We start from the raw sequence: 19,704 nt of genomic DNA, 5'->3' as shown, positions 1-19,704 counted from the left end.
TGCCTGGGAGCTGGGAACCAAGGCCTGCCCTCAGCCTCTAGCCCCCAGCCCTCAGCCTCCAGCCCAACCTTCTCAAGGCTCAGTCAGACTCTCCTTTCTTTCCGTCCACAGTCACCAATGCCTGGTTTTATCATTTATCAGCCTCATGAGACCAGAAACCAGAAAGTTAACTAACCCCAGCCTTAGTCAGAATCCTAGCTAGAAACAGAATTGACCCCAGATGGTTCACACGAAGAGACTAATGAAGGGAACCAATGAACCATGGTGAGGTACCCAGCACCCCTAGGCTGAAGGAATGGGGAAGGAATAGTGTTACTGACCTCTGCGGTTGCAAAGCCACAGAAGCTGGAGTTGTGCAAGAAGAGGTACTGCCACAGATGCTGAGGTGAAGCAAGAAGGGAGTGGGAAAGAAACACCCCACCTCTCTCCAGCCCTCCTGTTGCTGCCAGAGCCTTCCATTGGCCAAACCCAACTGGAAGCCATACGGTGAGGGAGCCCAGACATGTATCTCAGTGCCTTCAAGGGCACTGAGCAGAGTAGAGGATGCATCTGGGTGGGCAAAGAGAGAACCCCCAGCCTGCCATCCAAGCCTCACTTTCTCCTTTTGTAAAGGGGGAGTAATAATACCTCCCTCCAAGGGTTGTTGTGAAAACTTATTGCCACTTAGTGTGGTGCCGACACCTATACACAATACACTCATTGTCTTAGTTCTCTAGTGCTGCTGTAACAGAAATGCCCTAAGTGGGTGGCTTTAACAAATGTCACTGTTAGGAAGGCTAGCTGTCCCAACTCCAGGCAGTGGCTGTAGGGGAGGCTTTCTCTCTCGGCTGGTTCTCAAGGAACATGCTTGTCTCTGCTCAGATTCTGCTCCTGGGTGGTCTTCATTGGCTTAGCATCTCCCGTACCCCACCTCTGCTTCCCAACTTGCTTGTTTAATCTTGTTTAAATCTCAGAAATTGACTCGAGATACATCCTACATTAATCTAGTCTCATTACCGTAACAAAGACAACCCATTCCCAAATGGGAGTGTAACCACAGGCATGGAGGTTAGGAATTGCAGCACATACTTTTGGGGACACAGTTCAATCTGTAACACTCAAGTGTAACTCTATTATGATGATATTATTGTCAATATTATGACTCTGCCTCTGTCACTGAATCAGCCTTCAGGTTTTAGCTAATTGTCACTGCCTCAGGGAAGCCTCCCCCAACCCCTGAAACAGGTCAGGCTCCCTGTTACATCAGGGGTTGGAAAACTGTGGGCCAAATCCAGCCTACCATGTATTTTTTATTGGGATACAGCCATGTCCATTAATTGACATATTGCCTGTGGCTGGTTTCACACCACAACAGAGTTGACTAGTTGCAACAGAGACCCTATGGCCTGCAAAGCCCCAAATATTTCCTATCAAACCTTTCACAGAAAGTTCGGTGACCCTTGTTCCCACTCCGTCCTTCTCTGTAGCACTTCCCTCGGTGGTAAATAGACAGCTCTCTGGGTGCTTATTTATTCCATGTCTGTCTTGTCCACAAGTCTGAAAGCTGCCTGCAGTAAGGATCAAATCTGGAATTCTCAAAGCCAAAGCCTGGCATGTAGATGCACTTGATAAATACCCACGGTTGCCTGCCCTTGCCCTTCAGCCGTGGCCTCGGAGCTCCTTGCTGGGCCCTGTGGGCACCTGCTTCTCGGCAGCCACTCCCGAGTGGGCCGGCCGCTGACTCGGCACTCCCTGGGTGAGGGGGTGTGCTGAGGCTGGCACTTTTTACACAGTGGCACAAGCCCCAGCTCACAGGAGTGGTTTCTACTCACTTTCTGAATCCTTAACTTCAGCCCTGGAAGCAGGATGTTAAGGTTTTCATTGATCACCAGAGGGGCTGGGACTGTCTGGAAGACTTTAGACATACTCAGTAGACCCAGCTTCCCCCTTGCATCTCAGATGACCGAGAGGTGGTGGATACTGCTGCAGCCATGGAATAGCCGAGGGCTCTGGTAGAGGGTGGGAGCAGAGGGGCAGCTCCAGGGAGGCTTCCTCATGTCTGCCAGTTAGACTGAGCTGCGTGGCAGGAGCCCGCCCAAACACAGGAACAGGAATGTGCCTCTTGCAGGCCCAGGAATGGGAGGAACGCAGCTTCCTTCAGTTTCTCAGGAGGGGGACTAAAGCTACAGCTCTGGGCTCCAGCAGTCGAAAGTCACCCCCACACCTGCTGAGGAGACTCCTCAAGATGCGTTCTTTCATTTGTTCACTCAAGGCATACATATCCAGGGCCTACTATGAGCCAAGCCCTTGCTGTAAGCCATTGAGAGTAAGACAAAGAGCCGATCCTTGTGGAGCTTATGTTTTAGTGGGGGAGACAGGCAGTAGGAACCATGAGGGGGCAAGGAGCAGCACACTGGAACACAAGGAGGCCAGTGTGAGCACAACGAAGATGGCCAGATGACCCTTCTGTGAAGCCACACCCACTTCCCTCCCTGGCTTACCTGCCTCTGGGACTTGGGAGATGGCAAGTCCCATGCCATCTCATCGATGGCAGCCTTGGTTATGGGTCTCCCTGAAACCTTGTTTAAAGTCAGAAGTGGTCCTGAGTTAAGACTGTGCTTTTGTCTCTGGGATGGCTCCTGAACCCCACAGAGGGGTGCCCCCTCCTCTCCACTCACAGAGGAATGGCTATGTGGCCGCTCACACCAACAAATAGACTGTGAGAAAGGAAATGGAGAAACCACCTCAGTTTCTGGGTCGGTGGAGGAAAAAAACGGCCCAGAATGCCACGTTTTCAGTTTTCCCCCTGTATGTAATGTTTAGTTTATATAAGTGAACTAATATTTTCCTGGAGAGCAAAAATCGTAAAGAACGTTGACCCCTAGAGAGGGCAAGTAACGTTTGTGTGTGCCTTGGAACCAGTGAAGACATTTCCAGATTTTGTTAGTCCCACCTCCACGTGGCTTTAACCAACTGACAGGTTTTCTTTGAAGATTCCTTGGCAGCAAAGTGAGCCTTGGAAAAGCTCAGCCTGGCCTCAGGTTTCTGTACTCATACCATCAGGGCCGCTCTCAGACACACCTTTTTGTCTTCCTTTGTTTCACTGCCTGATGGTTAAAAGGCCAAGTTCTGTTGTCGGGCAGACTTAAGTTCAAAACTCAGCTCTAACATTTCTTTCTTTTTTTGTGTTGTGATTTGGGTGAAAGTTTACAGAGCAAATTCATTTTCCATACAGCAGTTCATACACATTTTGTCTTGTGACATTGACTCTAATTCCCCACAGTGTAACAGCTCTCTTCCTACCCCTTCCCTTTAGTTACCTCTTCCTTGTGTCCTTCTTTCCTATGCATTCCTGCTCTCTGAGCTATCTCCCTGTGCAGATACTGCCCTTTTGATCTCCTGGGCTTGATTGTTCTAAGGATGTACTTACCTGGTATAAATGTTCACCTTACACACTTGTCTATTGTTTGGCTAGGAGCTCTGGTAGCATAGTGCCTAAGGCACTTGACTGCTAACCAGAAGGCTGACGGTTCAAACCCAGCAGCCACTCCTCAGAAGGAAGGTTAGGCAATCTACTTCCGTAGTGATAGTGCCTCGGAAACCCAAGGAGGGGTCACTATGAGTCAGGTCCAACTTGACGGCACATAACAACAACATTGTTTGGCTGGAAGCTACAGGAGTGAGTGCCATTCCAGGCCCTAAGGGTGACTAGGGGCCAGGTCTCTTGGGTTTCACTACTCTCTATCAGACCAGTAAGCCTGGTCTTTTTTATGATTTTGACTTTTGTTCCACATTTTTCTCCCACTCTATCCAGGATTTCCTACACTGATCCCCCTTTCTGGGTGGTTGACAGTGGTAGCCAGGCACCATCTAGTTCTTCTGGTCTCAGGGTCATGTAGGCTATTTCACATGGTCCATTGGCGCGTGGACTGATTGTTTCTATGTGTCTTTGGTTTTCTTCATTCTTTGCTCTGGATGAGGAGAGACCAATTATTGCATCTTAGATGGCTGCTTGCAAGCTTTTAAGACCTCAGTCACTCCTCACCAAAGTAGAATGTAAAACAATGTTCTTATTTAGTCTGTTACGCCAACTGAGTTTGATATCCCTGCAACCATGGTCCCAAGCCCATGGACCAGTGACTCATTCCCTCAAGGTGTTTGGCTATGGCTAAGAAGTTATCATAACTTTGCCCTTAGTAGCTCTATTATGTATATATGTGGACATTCTTATAGCACATACAAATATGTATGTAGAAATATCATCTGCCAAGCTTATATATGGTTATGGGTATATTCCCTTTTGCCTATACATACCTGATCATTCAGCATGTCTACCTGTATCCACCCATAGATTAATGTTGGTTATTACTGATAGTGCAGTATTGTGTATATAAAAGTGTGTATTTTTGTTGTCTGTATCTCTTGTGCATATCTCTGTGTCTTTCTTTGCCTTGGTGTTACTGTGTTGGTCACTCGCTTTTGGTATATTGCCTTTCCCTTCACCCAAATCAATACTTCTCTCTTAGCTATCTAGCTGTTTTCCTTCCCTCTGCTCTCTAATATTTCCTAGCTATAAAATCTTAGACAATTGAAACCTGTTGCATATTGGTGAATTGGAAATAGTATTCACTTCACAAGGTTGCAAAGAAGATTTACTGAGACTGTGCCAGAACAGCCCTTAGCACAGCACCTGGCACACACTTAGCACGCAGTAGCATTCACTCTTTGCCCTCACGGGTAAGCTCTGATGCTGTCCAGATGGAGGGGCAGTGTGAGGCAGCCAGAAGAGCACTGGACGGGGAGCCAGAGGCCCTGACCTCGGCTCCAGCACAGGCATTCACAGCTGTTACAGTTACTATTGTCACATAACAAGTTACCCCAAAAAGCAACTTTACTATACTCATTAATTCTATGGGTCAGGAAGTTAGACAGAACTTAGCTGGGATGCCTTGTCTCTGGTCTACAATATCTGAGACCTCAACGGGAAAGACTTAAAGATGGGGGCTAGAGTCAATGTGGCGGCATCTTCACTCACATGCCTGGTGCTTGATGGTTAGCTCAGGCCGAACTCTTATATGTGGCCTCTACACGTGACCTGGCTTCCTCACAGTCTGGCAAACTCAGGGTAGCAGGCTCTTATAGGGCAGCTGGTTTTCCTCCAGAGTGAATGCCCCAAGAGGGTAAAGTGGAAGCTGCATGACAGCTTTATGACCTAGCTTCAGAAATCACATAGTGTCACTTCTGCCATACTCTGTCACAAAGTTGCAAAGCCCTGACTAGGTCCCTACCACTCAATGGGAGCAGTGTCAAAGAACTTGTGGACATCTTTTAAAACCACCACACTAGCTGTTACATAGTAGGAAAACAGACTCAAAAAGATAAATAGTAATGACACTAATAATGGCAGCAAACATGTATTGAGTACTTATTCTCTGCAGGCAGTGGTCTTAGCCCATCCCATCTGTCAATACGCAACCCATCATATAGCTGAAGATGCCACGGTGCAGAGAGTCAGGGTCCTTCTCCCAGCATGCTGAATCAAGTGAGTGTGGAACTAAGAATAGAACCCAGGAGTCTAGACAGATATGTTGCCTGGCCTCTGGTTCCTGTATTGTGCATGCGGACAGCACACAGACCAAGCACGATGCACACGAGGCTCCCAAAGCCATGAGCTCCACCCTATTGTCCCGGCCTCTATGCAGTTTAAGTAACCTTGGCATGTCCACTCATTTTTTATAGACATTTGGAGTCACACACCATCCCAGTTTGGTTCTTAAAAGACTAGCTCTATGTACCAATCCGAACTCCAGACCCGATTTGGCATTAAATCTCCTTCATTTGCCCGAGCTGGGGTACTTTAGGCCTGACCGCTGTGGCAGGAGAACAGGGGTACTTGGCCCTTCTCTGGCCCTTAGCATTTCTCCCCTTCCCTTGGCTTTCTAACTGTGGTCTAAGGGAAAATTTGGGGGAAAGGGCACGCTCTTAGTAGGGCTTCTGCTGTCTTGGGGCACAGGGCCCTCCAGCTGCAGTCAGTAAAGCTGATGCTTCCTCTCATGGGCACTTGGTGGGTATTTCAGAAGTTCCACAGGTCCCTTGACCCTGGCAGATGCAAATCCATTTTGGGGGCCACTTGCAGCCCCTTCCACGGCCCTTCAGATTCTGGTGCCTACCATCAGCTTTTTGCTACTTGGGTCCCCTCAAACCTTATGGGCTGGGGGTCCTAAGACAGCCCCAGCCAGCTCTTCTTACATGAGGCCACCTTGGTCCACAGGAGGCATATTCTTGTCCTTGTCCCGATAGACCTTGAGTCCAGCTACATTATTGTGGCCTCCACTGCCCTCTATATGTGACCAGGTTGGCTTACTCAGGCCTGTTTTCTGTGCCTCCCAACTGCTGAGGACATACTGCAAGCACCCCAAGTGGTCTGGAGGCCCCCTTCACTTATGATTTCATAGAAGAATAAAGCACCCCATTGGCAAGGGGTGGGACTCACTTTGCTCCTCATGCACCTCTCTCTGGAAAGCTACCCTTTCATATTCTCAGAATGGGTGAGGGGCCCCTAGGTGAAGAGCTCAAGAGCTGGGCAGCTAGTTCTTGTTCAGTTACTCTAGAATTCCATATCTACTTTTTTCTTGATGTTTTCCATCTTAGTAGCTTGTTACGTCATGGTCAAGCAGAGGAGCTAAGACTCACAACTAGTTCTGGTCTGACTCCACTGCCCTGCTGTGGCCCGGCTCCACATGGAACCCATATGGGTTCCCTGGCATTCCTTTGCTCTGTGCTCCCTATGGCCTGGGAATCTGGGCCTTCTGACTCCAAGGAGAAAGTATCTCAACTTCACCACAGTCAAAGAGCAATTGGATGCCATTTTTCTCATCTGAGTGATGTTTGAGATAGATCTTGGCTCACAGTAAGGACCCGTGAGAGCTGCATGGATGAGAAACAAAGAATGTGTGTGAATGTAGAAGTGACCAGCTCCCAGGCTTCACCATGAATTTTGGCCAGAGAAGGTTTTCAAGACAAACAACTTTCTGTGCAGAGGGGCCCTGGTGCCTCAGAGAGCTGCAGGGCTCTGGCAGACCAAGAGAGGGCCTGAGTCTCTGTCTAGGAAGAGGACTTCCAGCATGTGAAGGAAAGAAACCTAGAGACACTGACCCCCTTTGAATTGGGGCAAGTATGCCTTGTGAGCCAGATGTGCTTTGTGGTGCTTTCAGGAGCTCCAGACTGTGGCCGTTGTCATTGGCCTCTCTCCGGTGACGAAAATGAGGTTGGAAAGAATGAGAAGACTTGACCATGAGCTGCTAGCTGAGCACAGGGCAGCAGAGGCTGCACTGGAACCCAAGTCTCACGGCTCCAAATTGAGTTGAATAGTTTCCCCTGTGCCGCAGCTGCCTTCCATTAATTTCTGATGTGTGAGACTTGGAAAGTCTCCTCCTGAGCACCGGCAGGACTGCCAGGCAGCTTCACTAGTGCAGTGCTGACCCAGGGCACGGCCGCTCGGGTGCTGCTGAAATCCACGGGAATGAGGTTCCCTCTCCCAGCCGCATGTCTTCCTCTGCAGAGCCAGCTCCTCCGCAGGCAGGAGCACCACACCTGGCCATTCAGCAAACACAGTACTGTGACTGCATACCCAGCCCTATGTTGGGCCTTGGGAACCTCGCTCCTGCCTCCCAGAGTTTCTGATTAGTAGGGAAGGTAGACAGTAAACAAGTTATCACACCCGATTCCTTGATAACAAGTAAATAGGAGTGAAGGCAAGGTACAGACTGCTGTGAGAGGACGTGACAGCAGAGCACGTGACAGGAGAAGGATGGTGGCTCATCCACTGGGCCTGCCTTCTACCTGGAGAGAGAGCCCTTGTTGAGAGAATTCAGGTGTATAAACTATGTATTAGCATTGGACCTCCTGTCAGCAAAAATCCCCCGCTGTTGTCTACTTAGGGGTCCTGGTAGTGCAGTGCTTAAAGTGCATGGCTGTTAACTGAAAGGTGGATAGTTCAAACCCATGAGCCACTCCCCGGGGGAAAGATGTGGCAGTCTGCTTCTGTAAAGACTGACAGTCTTGGAAACACTGTGGGACAGTTCTACTCTCCTAAAGGGTCACTGTGAGTCAGAACGGACTCGACAGCGGTGGGTTAGTGGGTCTTCTCCTTTAACTCTTGAAGATGGGAGAAGAGCTGCAGTTTGCAAATACTGACACATCCCCTGGGGTCTGCACTTCTCCCCTTCCCATTTCTCTTTCTCCTTTCCCAAGAGAGACGTACAGCATAAATAGACATTCATTTCCAGGGTGGTTTGGTTTACCAAATATTTCAGGTTTATCTGCTGTGGTCCTCATGGTGCACAGAAGAGGACACTGTGGCTCTGGGCAGTGTTCAAGCACCAGCTAGCTAGCCAAGGGCATCCCTTTTGGGTTCTCCGGACATCCAGACCACAGGAAAGGGGACAGTTGTGTGTGATGGTGTCGCCACAGGGCCGTCTCTGAGAAGGAAGCAGTGACAGTGGAGACCAGGACCTGCTGGAGTTGAGAGAATGGCACATTGCTTCTGAGACCTGCTCCCTAAGTGAATGGAGCCAGTCTCCACCAAGGATCATCCTATCTCCTCTCTACCACTATATTCCCTGGCTAGTCTAGCTCCTGGACATCTGTCATCCACATCTCTCCCTCCCAACATGTAGCTTTGAGTCTTGGCCACACCCAGTTGTTCTCAAACTCTAGCCACATCTTTCTAGAGTGCAAATACGAGCACATTACCACCTTGTCCCCAAAACTCCATGCCTTCCCTCATTCAACTCTGGTCTCCTCAAAAGGCCCTTCAGCTCTTGCTGTGGCCTCTCTTTCTGCCTCATCTCTTAAAACATTCCCCACCCTTGACTGTCCAGCCAGGCTTGCATTTTTCTAGTTCTGTTCATTACCCCTGTGCTTTTGCACATGCTGTCCCTTTTGCATACATCGCTACTTCTGACAGGAACTCTTGCCCCAGCCTGATGTCAGACCTTCCAATAGGCCTCTCTGACCCTTCCCCTGTATCCTCAGATGCACTGTGCTCCTGGCTGTACTGCTCACCAGCTGCTCGCCTAGAGGCAATTTGCTTAACCTCTCTGACCTCCACATCATAAAACAGAAATTATAGCAGAACCTGCATGACAACGTTACTGTGAGATGGAGATGAGATTATATGTATAGAACATTTAGCACAGTTTCTGGAACATAGTAGGTGTTCAGTAAATGTTAGCTGTCATCATTATCATCATCACTGTTGTCATAGTTATTACTTTCACTGTATTTATCTATGATTCTATCAAAGCATGTGTCTCTCCTGGTTGTAATTATCTGGTTATATGTCTCCCCCATTTGGCTGTAAACTGCATGAAGACTGAACATCTTTGTAGTCTACTGTTGTGTCTCTAGCACCCGACCCAGTGGTGGGTAGAGGGTCGGGGCTCAGTACACATTCATTACCTGAAGGAAAGAGGGGTGCTCTTTCATGCACTTGTCACAGGGAGGTGGCAATGTCCGGATCACTGTCCCTATTTGACAGATGTGGAAACTCCTGCTCAGAGCTGTGAGGTGACCTGCGCAAGGTTACACATCCTGCAGGTGGCAGATACCATGAGAGCCCAGGCCTGTCTGCCTCCTCGTCTTGAGTTCTTCTCTTTCGCCATTCATCATCCTTAAGCCTGTCCACTCCAGGGCTGTTACTAGAAGGCCCCGTGATCTCTTCTTTTCCAATCAATGAGTGTAATGAAAACCAGATTTTTTTCAATATGATATCTCGTTCCCCACAGAGACTGTCATTTCTCATGTGTTCCAATAAAACTGCTAAAGAAATAGTCATTTAAAGAGCTTTAAAGATTATTCATGGAAAAATTATGCTGAGGAAAAATAGAGCAATCCTCTGAGATAGTCAAGCCACATGGTCAGTTTTTCCAGATATTTGTGCCATATCGGGCTGGGCAACGGGGACTACACTGTACTGAGCAAGGCCAGAGTTCTGTCTCATTATCACTGCCCCTACCCTGGTCCCTGCCCCCGAGGACATGGAAAAATAAACTTTCCAGCCATCCAGCTCAGGAGCAGTCCCAGAAGATACATGTTCCTGGTGCTGACTGACACATGGGGACTACTCCAGGCTTGGCCAGGCAAGAACACAGGCCTTTCGGTAGCAGAGGGTGTCACTTACTGGCAGTGAGGGCGACCCTCATCCCTGGGTCCCAGCTGAATGGAAATTCTTCTGTGTCTGCGTCAGACCCAGGCTGTTGGTCAACAGTGCAGTGGATGGGAGGGGCTGATACCAAGGGCACTGAGAGCAGCATTAGCTCTGCAATTGGGCCTAGGGCGATGGTGAGCTCTTCAACTTGAGGCCCCCACCCTTCCCCAGCTGGCTCAATGAGCACCTGAGGCTGGGCACACAGAAAGAAAAGGGAACTATCTGAGTTGAGTCCTGGCGGGAGAATCAGAAGTTAAATTGAAGAGGCCAGGTGTCAAAGGCAAGAACAGAGGTGTTGGTAAGACTGCAAATGGGAATCAGAGCCAGGAGACAGGAACTCCATGGAGACAGATTGGGGAAAAGAGTCAATCAGGAGTGAGCAGGAAGTGCCCAGAGGAAGTTACCAGACAAGCCTCAGAACATCCAGCAGGGTCTGGGTTATGGGAAAAAAAATCCAGCATCTCATCCAGCCATGTGACATTGTGTGGCAGTTAGCCTCCAAGCCTTCTTTTAAAATGGCAATAATAAAAGTACCTGCTGCATAGGATTCAATGAAATAGGACATTGAAGTGTTCGTTAAAGCCAGGCACACAGTCAGTGCATAATAGATATTAGTCCCCTTCATCTTCCCTTCGTCAAGAGTAGCAACTAGATCTGATCCATCACAGATCTCCTGGAGGAAGTGCTTCCTGCTTGTTAGGTCACCTCCAATATGGTCACTGTTGCTTCTTCTTCATGTTTTGACCAGTCACTGACCTTTGAACAGCTGGAGTTTCTCCTCTACCAGCCCCCACCTTTGTCATTACCCTGATAGTGAGTGTGTACCTGGGCTCAAGTACACACTGGCTTCAGCATTTAGCAGGTATATAAATAAGCTCTGACTTTCTTGTCTATAAAATGGGGCTACTGAGAGTACCCATCCCATGGATTGCAGCCCAGACTCAAAGCACAGGGCTGGACATAGAGCATTCAACCATCGTTATCACCAGTACTGTTTCTACTACAGGAGCAGTCAGTCTTGAGTTCCAGTACAGAACCATGGGGAGGGGCAATGAAATTTAACGTCTAGAAAACATTTTCCTAAACCCAGAGTGGGAGCCAGAGTGACTCAGGCAGTGAGGTTTTCATTCCTCGTACATGGCTATGATAAACAAGACAGATTCCACCCTCTACATGGATTCATTTATTGAGCAATATGTGCGAAACGAAAACAAAGCAGGATGGTTTTCATTCTTCCGTTCTGTGGAGCAGTTAACTACATGAGGACGTTCCTGCAGGACAGAAGTTTAGAGCCTGCCTTTGGTCCCAGCTTTTTGAGCAGGGGTTCTTCACCAGGTCTGTGCCACAGACTCACCTGGGGAGCTATTTCAAAATGCAAACCAGTCAGAGGCCAACCAAACCAGAACCTCCCAGGGTGGGTCCAAGAAACTCTGCGTGTAACAAACTCCCCAGATGATCCCAATGCATTGCCTGGTTAAGAATTCTAGCCTTAAAGAAGCTGATGACAGCGTGGCCTCACACACCAGAAAAATGCACAGACACAAAGCTGAGATGCAATTTCAGTTCCTCCACACACTCCTCAAAGGCTTTCCAGGGACCCCCCTCCAGGTTCATGAAATCCAGGCCAAGAACCTTTACTTCAGGGTCGTGACTCACCGGCTTCGTTATTATCTATAGGTCTGTCAGAGCCCTGTTCTTGGGATGCCATTTGAAGGCTAGAAGCAGAACTTCAGACAGCCTCCCCTCTCTGCAACCCCTCACCAGGGTACCGAGCTAATAGGTGCTATAGTGCAATGGGGTCTCTTTGTTAAGGTTCTTTTGGCTGCAAACAATAGAGAAACCAAAAAGAGGAACCAAAAGAAGAACACTGTCTTGTAAAATACAGTTAAGGCAGGGATGCACTGAGCTCCAGAAACAATTGAAAGGTCCTGCCTTCCACCTTGCATTCAGGCCTTACTCTGAGTCAGTTTCTTTTCTATCACCACAGGCCAGCTTCCTTTTCTACAAGCAGGAGAACATGGCCACCACAGTGTCTAGGTTTTATTATCCACCAAAAAGAGACTTCAGACTCTTAAGCTCAAATCTAAAAATCCTGGGGAAGATGTCCACCCCTACTAATCCACTGGGGCTAGGGGCAAGGCCACATAGGACTGCCATTGGCTCCCCTGTAACTCCACCAGTGGGAGGGGTGATTCCTCGAGAAGGTACTGGGAAAGTGGTCCCAGGTGTCCACTTCATGGATTCATAAGGCCTGGGTTTGAAACATTCCATTGTCAGCCAGCTCTGTTTCATTGGGCAAAATGCTTAATATCTAGAGCTTCTGCTTCCCTGTCTGTGAAATAAGGATAGTAACACAGACCTCAGAAGGGTGTTATATGTGAAGGCACTGCAGCGTCGTGGCAGGAAACAGACGGCACACTCAGATTGGATGACTGGAGGAAAGTGTCCAAATAGAGCTGCTTACAAAGATGTGGGCAGAGTGTAGGGAAACCCAGGGGATGGTGCAGCACCTCAGGGCTAGAGCCCATGGAGCACTGTTACCACCCTTAGGAGTGCAGGAGGCAGTGGTCACCAAAACCCAGAGTCACAGAGGGGTTGAGAAGACTGTTACCTACAGGAGTGACCCCATAGGGAGAGATCTGAGGAAGCAGTGTCCCACTCTCACTCTCCTCCCTTTCTCTACTCTAGCCAGTGTTTTCCATTGGCCTACTCCAATGAGAAGGCACGGGTCAAGGGAGCCTGCTGATCTAGTCCCCATAATGCAGCCCGCTAGTTCATGCCACAGGGTGAAGAAATGTGGAGAGTAGATCAAGTGGAGCAAACGGAAGATTCCAGCACAACACCTAGCACAGCACCCAGCACATAGCAGGTGCCTACTATTTTTTAAGTATTCTGATTTTAAGTAAGCAGGAGGCAATGGTGGTTCAGTAGTAGAAATCTTGCCTTCCGTGTGGGAGAGCCAGGTAGGGTTCCTGGCCAATACAGCCCCCACCTGTCTGTCAGTGGGGCCTTGCTTGTTGGTAGGAGGATGAACAGGTCTCAGTGAAGCTTCCAGACTGAGATGTTCAAGGTGATCTACTTCCAAAAATCAGCCAGTGAAAATGCTGGGGATCACGGTGGTCTGATGCCTAGCCCATCATGGGGATGACCCGGGACTGGGCAGAGTTTTATTCTGTTGTGCATAGCATCACCATTAGTCACAGGCCAACTCAATGACACTAGCAGCAACAATAATTTTAATGATGAAATATTTAATACATAGAGAAAAATATAGAAAATGATATCACAGATACTCGTATTCCCACCATCCATATTAAACTGAAGTTAACGTATTTCCATATTTGCTTCGTATTTTTAAAAATAATATAATGTTAAGTGAGCCATGGTGGCTCACTGGTTACAGTGCTCAGCTGCTAACCAGAAGGTCAGTGGTTCGAATCCACCAGCCACTCCCTGGGAGAACAATGTAGCAGTCTGCTTCTGTAAAGATTCACAGCCTTGGAAACCCTATGCAGCAGTTGTACTCTGTCCTATAATTTTGCTGTGAGTCGAGATTATCTCAACTCATGCATTTGGTTTGGGAATATAATATTACACATAAGAGCAGAAGTCCCCCTCATCCCCATTTGGCCTTCTTTCTCTTTTCTCCCTAGAGGTGTGTGCTGTCCTGATATTGTTGCATATCATTCCTGTGTAGGTTTTTATATTATACTACATATATGATTATGAATAAACACATGTACTACTGTTTTGTATGTTTTTAAAAGTTTATATGTGCGTCAAGGTTGTACCCTTTCACCATACTTATTCATCTTGTATGCTGAGCAAATAATCCTAAAAGCTGGATTATATGAAGAAGGTGGCATCAGGATTGGAGGAAGACTCATTAACAGCATGCAATATGCAGATGACAAGACTTTACTTGCTGAAAGTGAGGATGACTTGAAGCACTTACTGATGAAGATTAAAGACTACAGTCTGCAATATGTATTATACCTCAATATAAAGAAAACAAAAATCTTCACAACTTGTCCAATAAACAGCTTCATGGTGGATGGAGAAAAGATTGAAGTTGTCAAGGATTTCATATTACTTGGTTCCACAATCAACACCAATGGAAGCAGCAGTCAGGACATCAGATGACATATTGCATTGAACATATCTCCTGTGAAAAACCTCTTTCAAGTGATGAAGAGCAAAGATATCTCCTAAAAGACTAAAGTCTGCCTAACCAAAGCTATGGTATTTTCAATTGCCTATTATGCATGTGAGGGCTGGATAATCAATAAGAAAAACCGAAGAAGAGTTGATGCTTTTGAGTCATGGTGTTGGAGAAGAATGGTAAGAGTACCATGGTCTGCTAAAAGGACTAACAAATCTGTCCTGGAAGAAGTGCAGCCGGAATGCTCCTTGGAAGCGAGAATGGCCAGACTTTGTCTCACCTACTTTGGTCATGTTGTCAGAAGGAACCATTCCCTGGAGAAGGATATCATGCTTGGTAAAGTTGAGGGTCAACAAAAAAGGGGAAGGCCCCCAGTGAAATGGATAGACACAGTTGCTGCAACGATGGGCTCAGGTATAGCAAGGATTATGAGTCTGGTGCAGGACTGGACAGGGTTTTGTTCTGCTGTCCACAGGGTCACTGTGAGTTAGAGACAACTCAACGGCACCTAACAACAACAACAACAAAATTTTATATATGGGGTTTCATGCCATAGATACTGTTTTGCTACTTGTTCTTCCTAGTTAACATATGTTTTTATGATTTATCTGTATTGGTACTTGTAGATCTAGTTTCTTCATTTTTTTTTCGCTCTGTAGCATCTGTTGAATGCATAAACCACAGCTTATTTATCCATTTCCTTATGGAGGGGCAGGTAAGTTGTTTGGACTTTTTTTACTGTTATACTCAGTGCTTCACTGAACATCCCTGTGTGTCTGTCTCCTTGTGTACATGTACAAAAGTTTCTGTAGAACAGATACCTAGAATGGGAATTGCTTCCCTGCACCTTCACCTTTACTCAGTATTGCTAATTGCTTTCCAAATACTTTACACTGAAAGGCCCCTGGATGGTACAGGTAGTCTGCACTTGGCTAGTAACCCAAAGGTTGCCTGTTCAAACCTAGCCAGCAGCACCACAGCAGAGCCAGGCTTGGCAAGCAACTTCCATAAAGATAATAGTCAGTCTGACTCCAGAGCCTACAAAGTCTCTCCAAGTGAATACACAAACAAACAAATGCCTCACCAAATACTTTTACACTTATATGAGCCCCAAACTAACGTTCCTGTTCCTCTATATCCTAGTCAACACTTGATATTGCCAGGCAAATTATGTGTTTATAATCATCTGGGGTGTAAAGGTATCTTATTTTTACTGTAATTCACATTTCTATTATTACCAGTGAAATTAAGCATATTTCCATTGGTCATTTGGGTTTTCTCTTCTGTAAATTTTCGATTCATATACTTTGCTCACTTTCTCTTCCTTATTGATTTTTTGAAGCTTTCCAGATAGCTTAGTATTCAGAAAACACCCTTTATTACCTGGGTGGTAAATACCTTCTCCCAGATTATGACTTGCATTTTAACTTTGATTTTTCTCTTTTTTTGTATAGAAATGTTTAACTTTAAGGTAATCAGATTTATTCCTTTTATCCTTTTCATTTGTGCTTTTTGTTCCCTTCCCCCAAGGTCATAAAAATATGCTATTTTTTTTTCCAGTGAGTTGGCATTTTTTATTTTCATATTCATGACATTAATCCACTTATATAAAGCAGTGATCTAGTTTTATTTTTTTCCACATAGAACCCAGTGGATCTAGATTCACTTAGAAAGTGAAAGTGAAGGATGACTTCACTTTCACTCCCCGCCCCCCAATTTGTAACACTATCACCATCATGAAGCAAGTTCTTGGCTCTCTCTTCTGGTTCATTGATCTATTTCTCTATCCCTGCCCTAGTACAAAGCTGTTTGAATTACTCTTGCTGTGTGTTTTGTTCTGATATCTGGTAGGGCAAGTCGTTTCTTTTCTTTTAGAGTTGGCTTGGCTCTTTTGGCCTTTTACTCTTCCATGGGGATTTTAAGATCAGTTTGAATGACCAGGTCAGGAAGGGTCTTGAACACCATGTCATGGACCGTTTCAAGAAGGGAAATAACATGGTCAGCTTTTCATTTTTTAATCACTCATGAAGCTGTATGGGGATTGGATTTGAGAAGATCAGACTGGAGGCAGAAAAAAGAAAACATGGAACCTCAGACCAGTCAGTGATGAGAGGTGAACAGGGTGGAGGTGCAAAATCTGGGGGCCTTGGTGATTGCATATGGTGAGTAGAAGAAGAGAGAAGAGAAAAGGCAAATCATAGTCTGGGAGAAGCCAAGGACAAGCCCTGTATTCCAGGTCAGGTCATTGAATGAACAGCAGTGCCTCCGGCCTTGGGTGGAAATACAGGAGAAGGAGATACCAGCTTCAACCTTGGCCCTTTTGGATTTGGGGTACCTTAGGGAAATTTAGAGGGAGTTATCATGGATATAAAGGTCTTGGCGGCAAGAGGACTGCAATAAAGAGTCATCAGCATATCTGTTGTGGTTCAAATCAAATGAAAAACAGGAGCTAAAGAGGGAACCCTGGGCGGACTATGCCTGCATGGTGGGTTGCTGGGATAAGGAGCCCACGGAGGAGACAGAGTAGTGGCAATTGAAGGGGCACAAAGAGAACCAGGTGAGCATGACGTTACAGGCACAGAATAAGTAGAGCGTTTCAAGAGAGAGATGCCAAGGGCTCTTGTGAGACTTATGAGTGTTTGTTGGTCTGGTAAAAAGGAGGTCACTGCAAGTGTCATTCGGTACAGAAACTAGATTTTAGTGACTTGAAGAGTGAATGGGAGGGGCAGAAGCAGTGCAACACGGGGCATAGACACTCTGTGGGAGGAAGCCTGATGGGGTGGGAGGAAGACCCAGGGACAAAGGACCTTATTTTACAGAAAAAAGAGAGATTAGAGTGTGTTTATAGGCCAGAGAAGGAGTCAGAGAGAGAAGGGAAAACTGATGGAGTGAATTCTCAAGAGGAGGTAAGTAGGGCTGGAGAGGAGGGATTGGCCTTGACTGACGGAGGCCAGCCGACTTCTCAGGACTGGTGGGAAGGATGGTATTTGTGATAATTGCAGATATGGAAGTGAGGGAGCTCAAAACTGACAAACACAGCTTTCTCACTGAAGTAGAGTGGCATCATTTGAAAGGGAGGGTGTCTTGTGAATTGAGTGAGGGCTTAAAGAGATAAGTCAAATATGAGAATAGTTGTTGGGGAAAAAAAATAGAGAAAGTTGACCAAGGCCTACTAAAGGGGTTGATAGTGGGGCTTTAGGAAAACGAAGGAGGTAGTGAGTGTGCAGAGTAGTAAGGTGTGGAGGAAGAATAGCAGAAGGTGAGACAACTAGTAGGAAATAGGAATTCAGCTAGGAGCAGGAATTCAGAGCTAGGGATGATACAAGTTTTCCGTCCTTGTGAATCTTCAGAAATAACAGAAGGGAGCTGGACTTCCACAGTTTACAGGCTTTGGGCACTAATGTAAAGATAACTTGAGCTAACTGAAGGACATGGGAACCCATAGGTCACTTGTGGATCCAGGACAAGGATGTGGAGCTCTGCATGGACCTCTTGCTTCCCAGTCCTCTAGGAGTGTTCCCAAGCATGGCCTGGCAGCAGCCCCTTTGATTTGCTCTGCATTTGAAGTGCTCTGCAGGAAGCAGCTGAGCCCCTTTGTAGATGCCCAGGCCTTCACCACCAGTCTCTGGTCCAGGTAGCTAGAGCTGGTCTAGCAGCTGGGGTCATTTCCCTTAAGGCTTCCCTGCCCAAGATCAGAAGCTAAAGAGTGCAACAGTGGTCAGGACCAAGGCCCTCAAGATGCAGCTGTGATGTGGCCAGCATGAAGGATCCATGGACTCTTACTTCAGTCTCTGTGGACTGTACACAGTGGGATTTGTGGTGTCCAACTCCCTGGCTCTAATGACTTCCTGTTGGCGCCATGGCTGGAGCTAAGGGGGTGTGGTAATAATCATGATATTAAAATAAGTATGTTGCTCTCACCATGCCTTACTTTATAGACTCCTCCCAACAATCTGCAAAAACTAAACAAAAAAAGGGAACTCTGATGCAAGTTGTTGTTGTTGTTGTTGTTATGTGCCGTCGAGTCGGCCTCGACTCATAGCGACCCCTTCTTGGGTTTCCGAGGCAGTATCACTACGGAAGTAGGATTGCCCAACCTTCCTTCCGAGGAGTGGCTGGTGGATTTGAACCGCCAGCCGTCTGGTTAGCAGGCAAGTGTCTTAGCCACTATGCTATGTTTAATTATTCCCACTTTTCAGATGAGGAAATTGAGGCTCAGCAAATAAGTTAAGTACCCTGTCCAAGGTCACCCACCTTGTAACTGACAGTCCTAGGATCTGAACCCCTACCTATCTAAGTGCTTTCACTGAGTAAATTAAATACCACCACCACCCCCAATAAGCTCTCAGTCCCCATTTGTTGAATGAAAGTGTAGAAAACTGAACGTGTCTATATAAGGGCACCATGGTAAGGGCACTGGTCTTAGAGTCAGAAGGTATACTTTTAAGTCTCAACTCTATCACTTACTAGCAAGGTGGCCTTCAGTAACTCAATGCCGTGGGAAAATGAGGAGCCAGGCCACTGGTTCCCATAACTACCCATGGCATTCTCCCTTCAGCTCTTTATTAGACAGTGGAGCTTCCTGGTCAGTGAGCACTGTGTACAGCAGGACACGTGGCCATCCTGACAGTTATCAGTTCTGGGAGCTAATTTGAGGGAACGTGTTCATATCTAATGAGTAGGAGGCCATAGGGCTCATATAAACTTTGCCTAATCTGTGACAGCCAGGCCAGGTGCTAACCCCAAACCCACCACTTCTGAGCCTCCACAGTCCTGACCCAGCCTCCACAGAGCTCCCTGCCACCATAATTCCCATTGTTGCTCTTTGTTTCTGCTTTGTTCATAGGACCCTCTGCTGGCTCCAGTTCTGCAAGGTTCAGCCGGAGGCCCACCTGTCCTGATGCATCTGTTGCTGGCAGCCTCCCCACACCCCCAGTCCCAAGACACAGGAAGAGCCACAGCCTGGGCAACAAGTGGGTGACTGAGCAGGTCTTTCAAGGGTTTTAGATCATACTGAATGAGACCTAAAGGAATGCTGGGAAATACTTGCCAATTGTGTCCCTTCCCCACCTCACGCTGGGAGTTGCTGATGGAGACATTTGGTGTCTCTGGCTGGTACTTGATCTTGAGTCCAGCACAGACTCAGAGAAGAGCTGAGGCCAGCTGTGGCAGGGCACGCTACATATTATGGACATGTATCAGTAGCCAATGGAGGAAGAATGTCAAGGACAGGGAAGCAAGAGTGGGGTTCCAGAAAGTTTGCCCATGCTCAGTCGGTGACTCTCTTGTGAGAACCCCAGAGTCCAGTAGACACAAAATGACTGTCACCCAGGGCAGCATTTTATGTCTCATG

General features: G+C 47.1%; 1 protein-coding gene across 1 annotated transcript in view; it reads left to right on the top strand.

The window, feature by feature from the left end:
- RALGPS1 (Ral GEF with PH domain and SH3 binding motif 1) overlaps nt 1-19,704 on the top strand; it is a 392,441-nt gene that overhangs the window by 346,947 nt on the left and 25,790 nt on the right. Inside the window, exon 11 of the mRNA XM_042781469.1 lies at nt 19,198-19,324. Within this exon, the coding sequence (XP_042637403.1) occupies nt 19,198-19,324 (127 nt within the window). The remainder of the gene's footprint in view (nt 1-19,197; nt 19,325-19,704) is intronic.

The sequence above is a fragment of the Orycteropus afer genome, unplaced genomic scaffold, assembly GCF_000298275.1.
Source record: "Orycteropus afer afer isolate SDZICR_OR568_19922 unplaced genomic scaffold, OryAfe1.0 scaffold00123, whole genome shotgun sequence".
NCBI classification, from domain to species: Eukaryota; Metazoa; Chordata; class Mammalia; order Tubulidentata; family Orycteropodidae; genus Orycteropus; species Orycteropus afer.
Note: the sequence above shows the minus strand (reverse complement) of the source record. Positions and strands in the feature narration are given on the sequence as shown.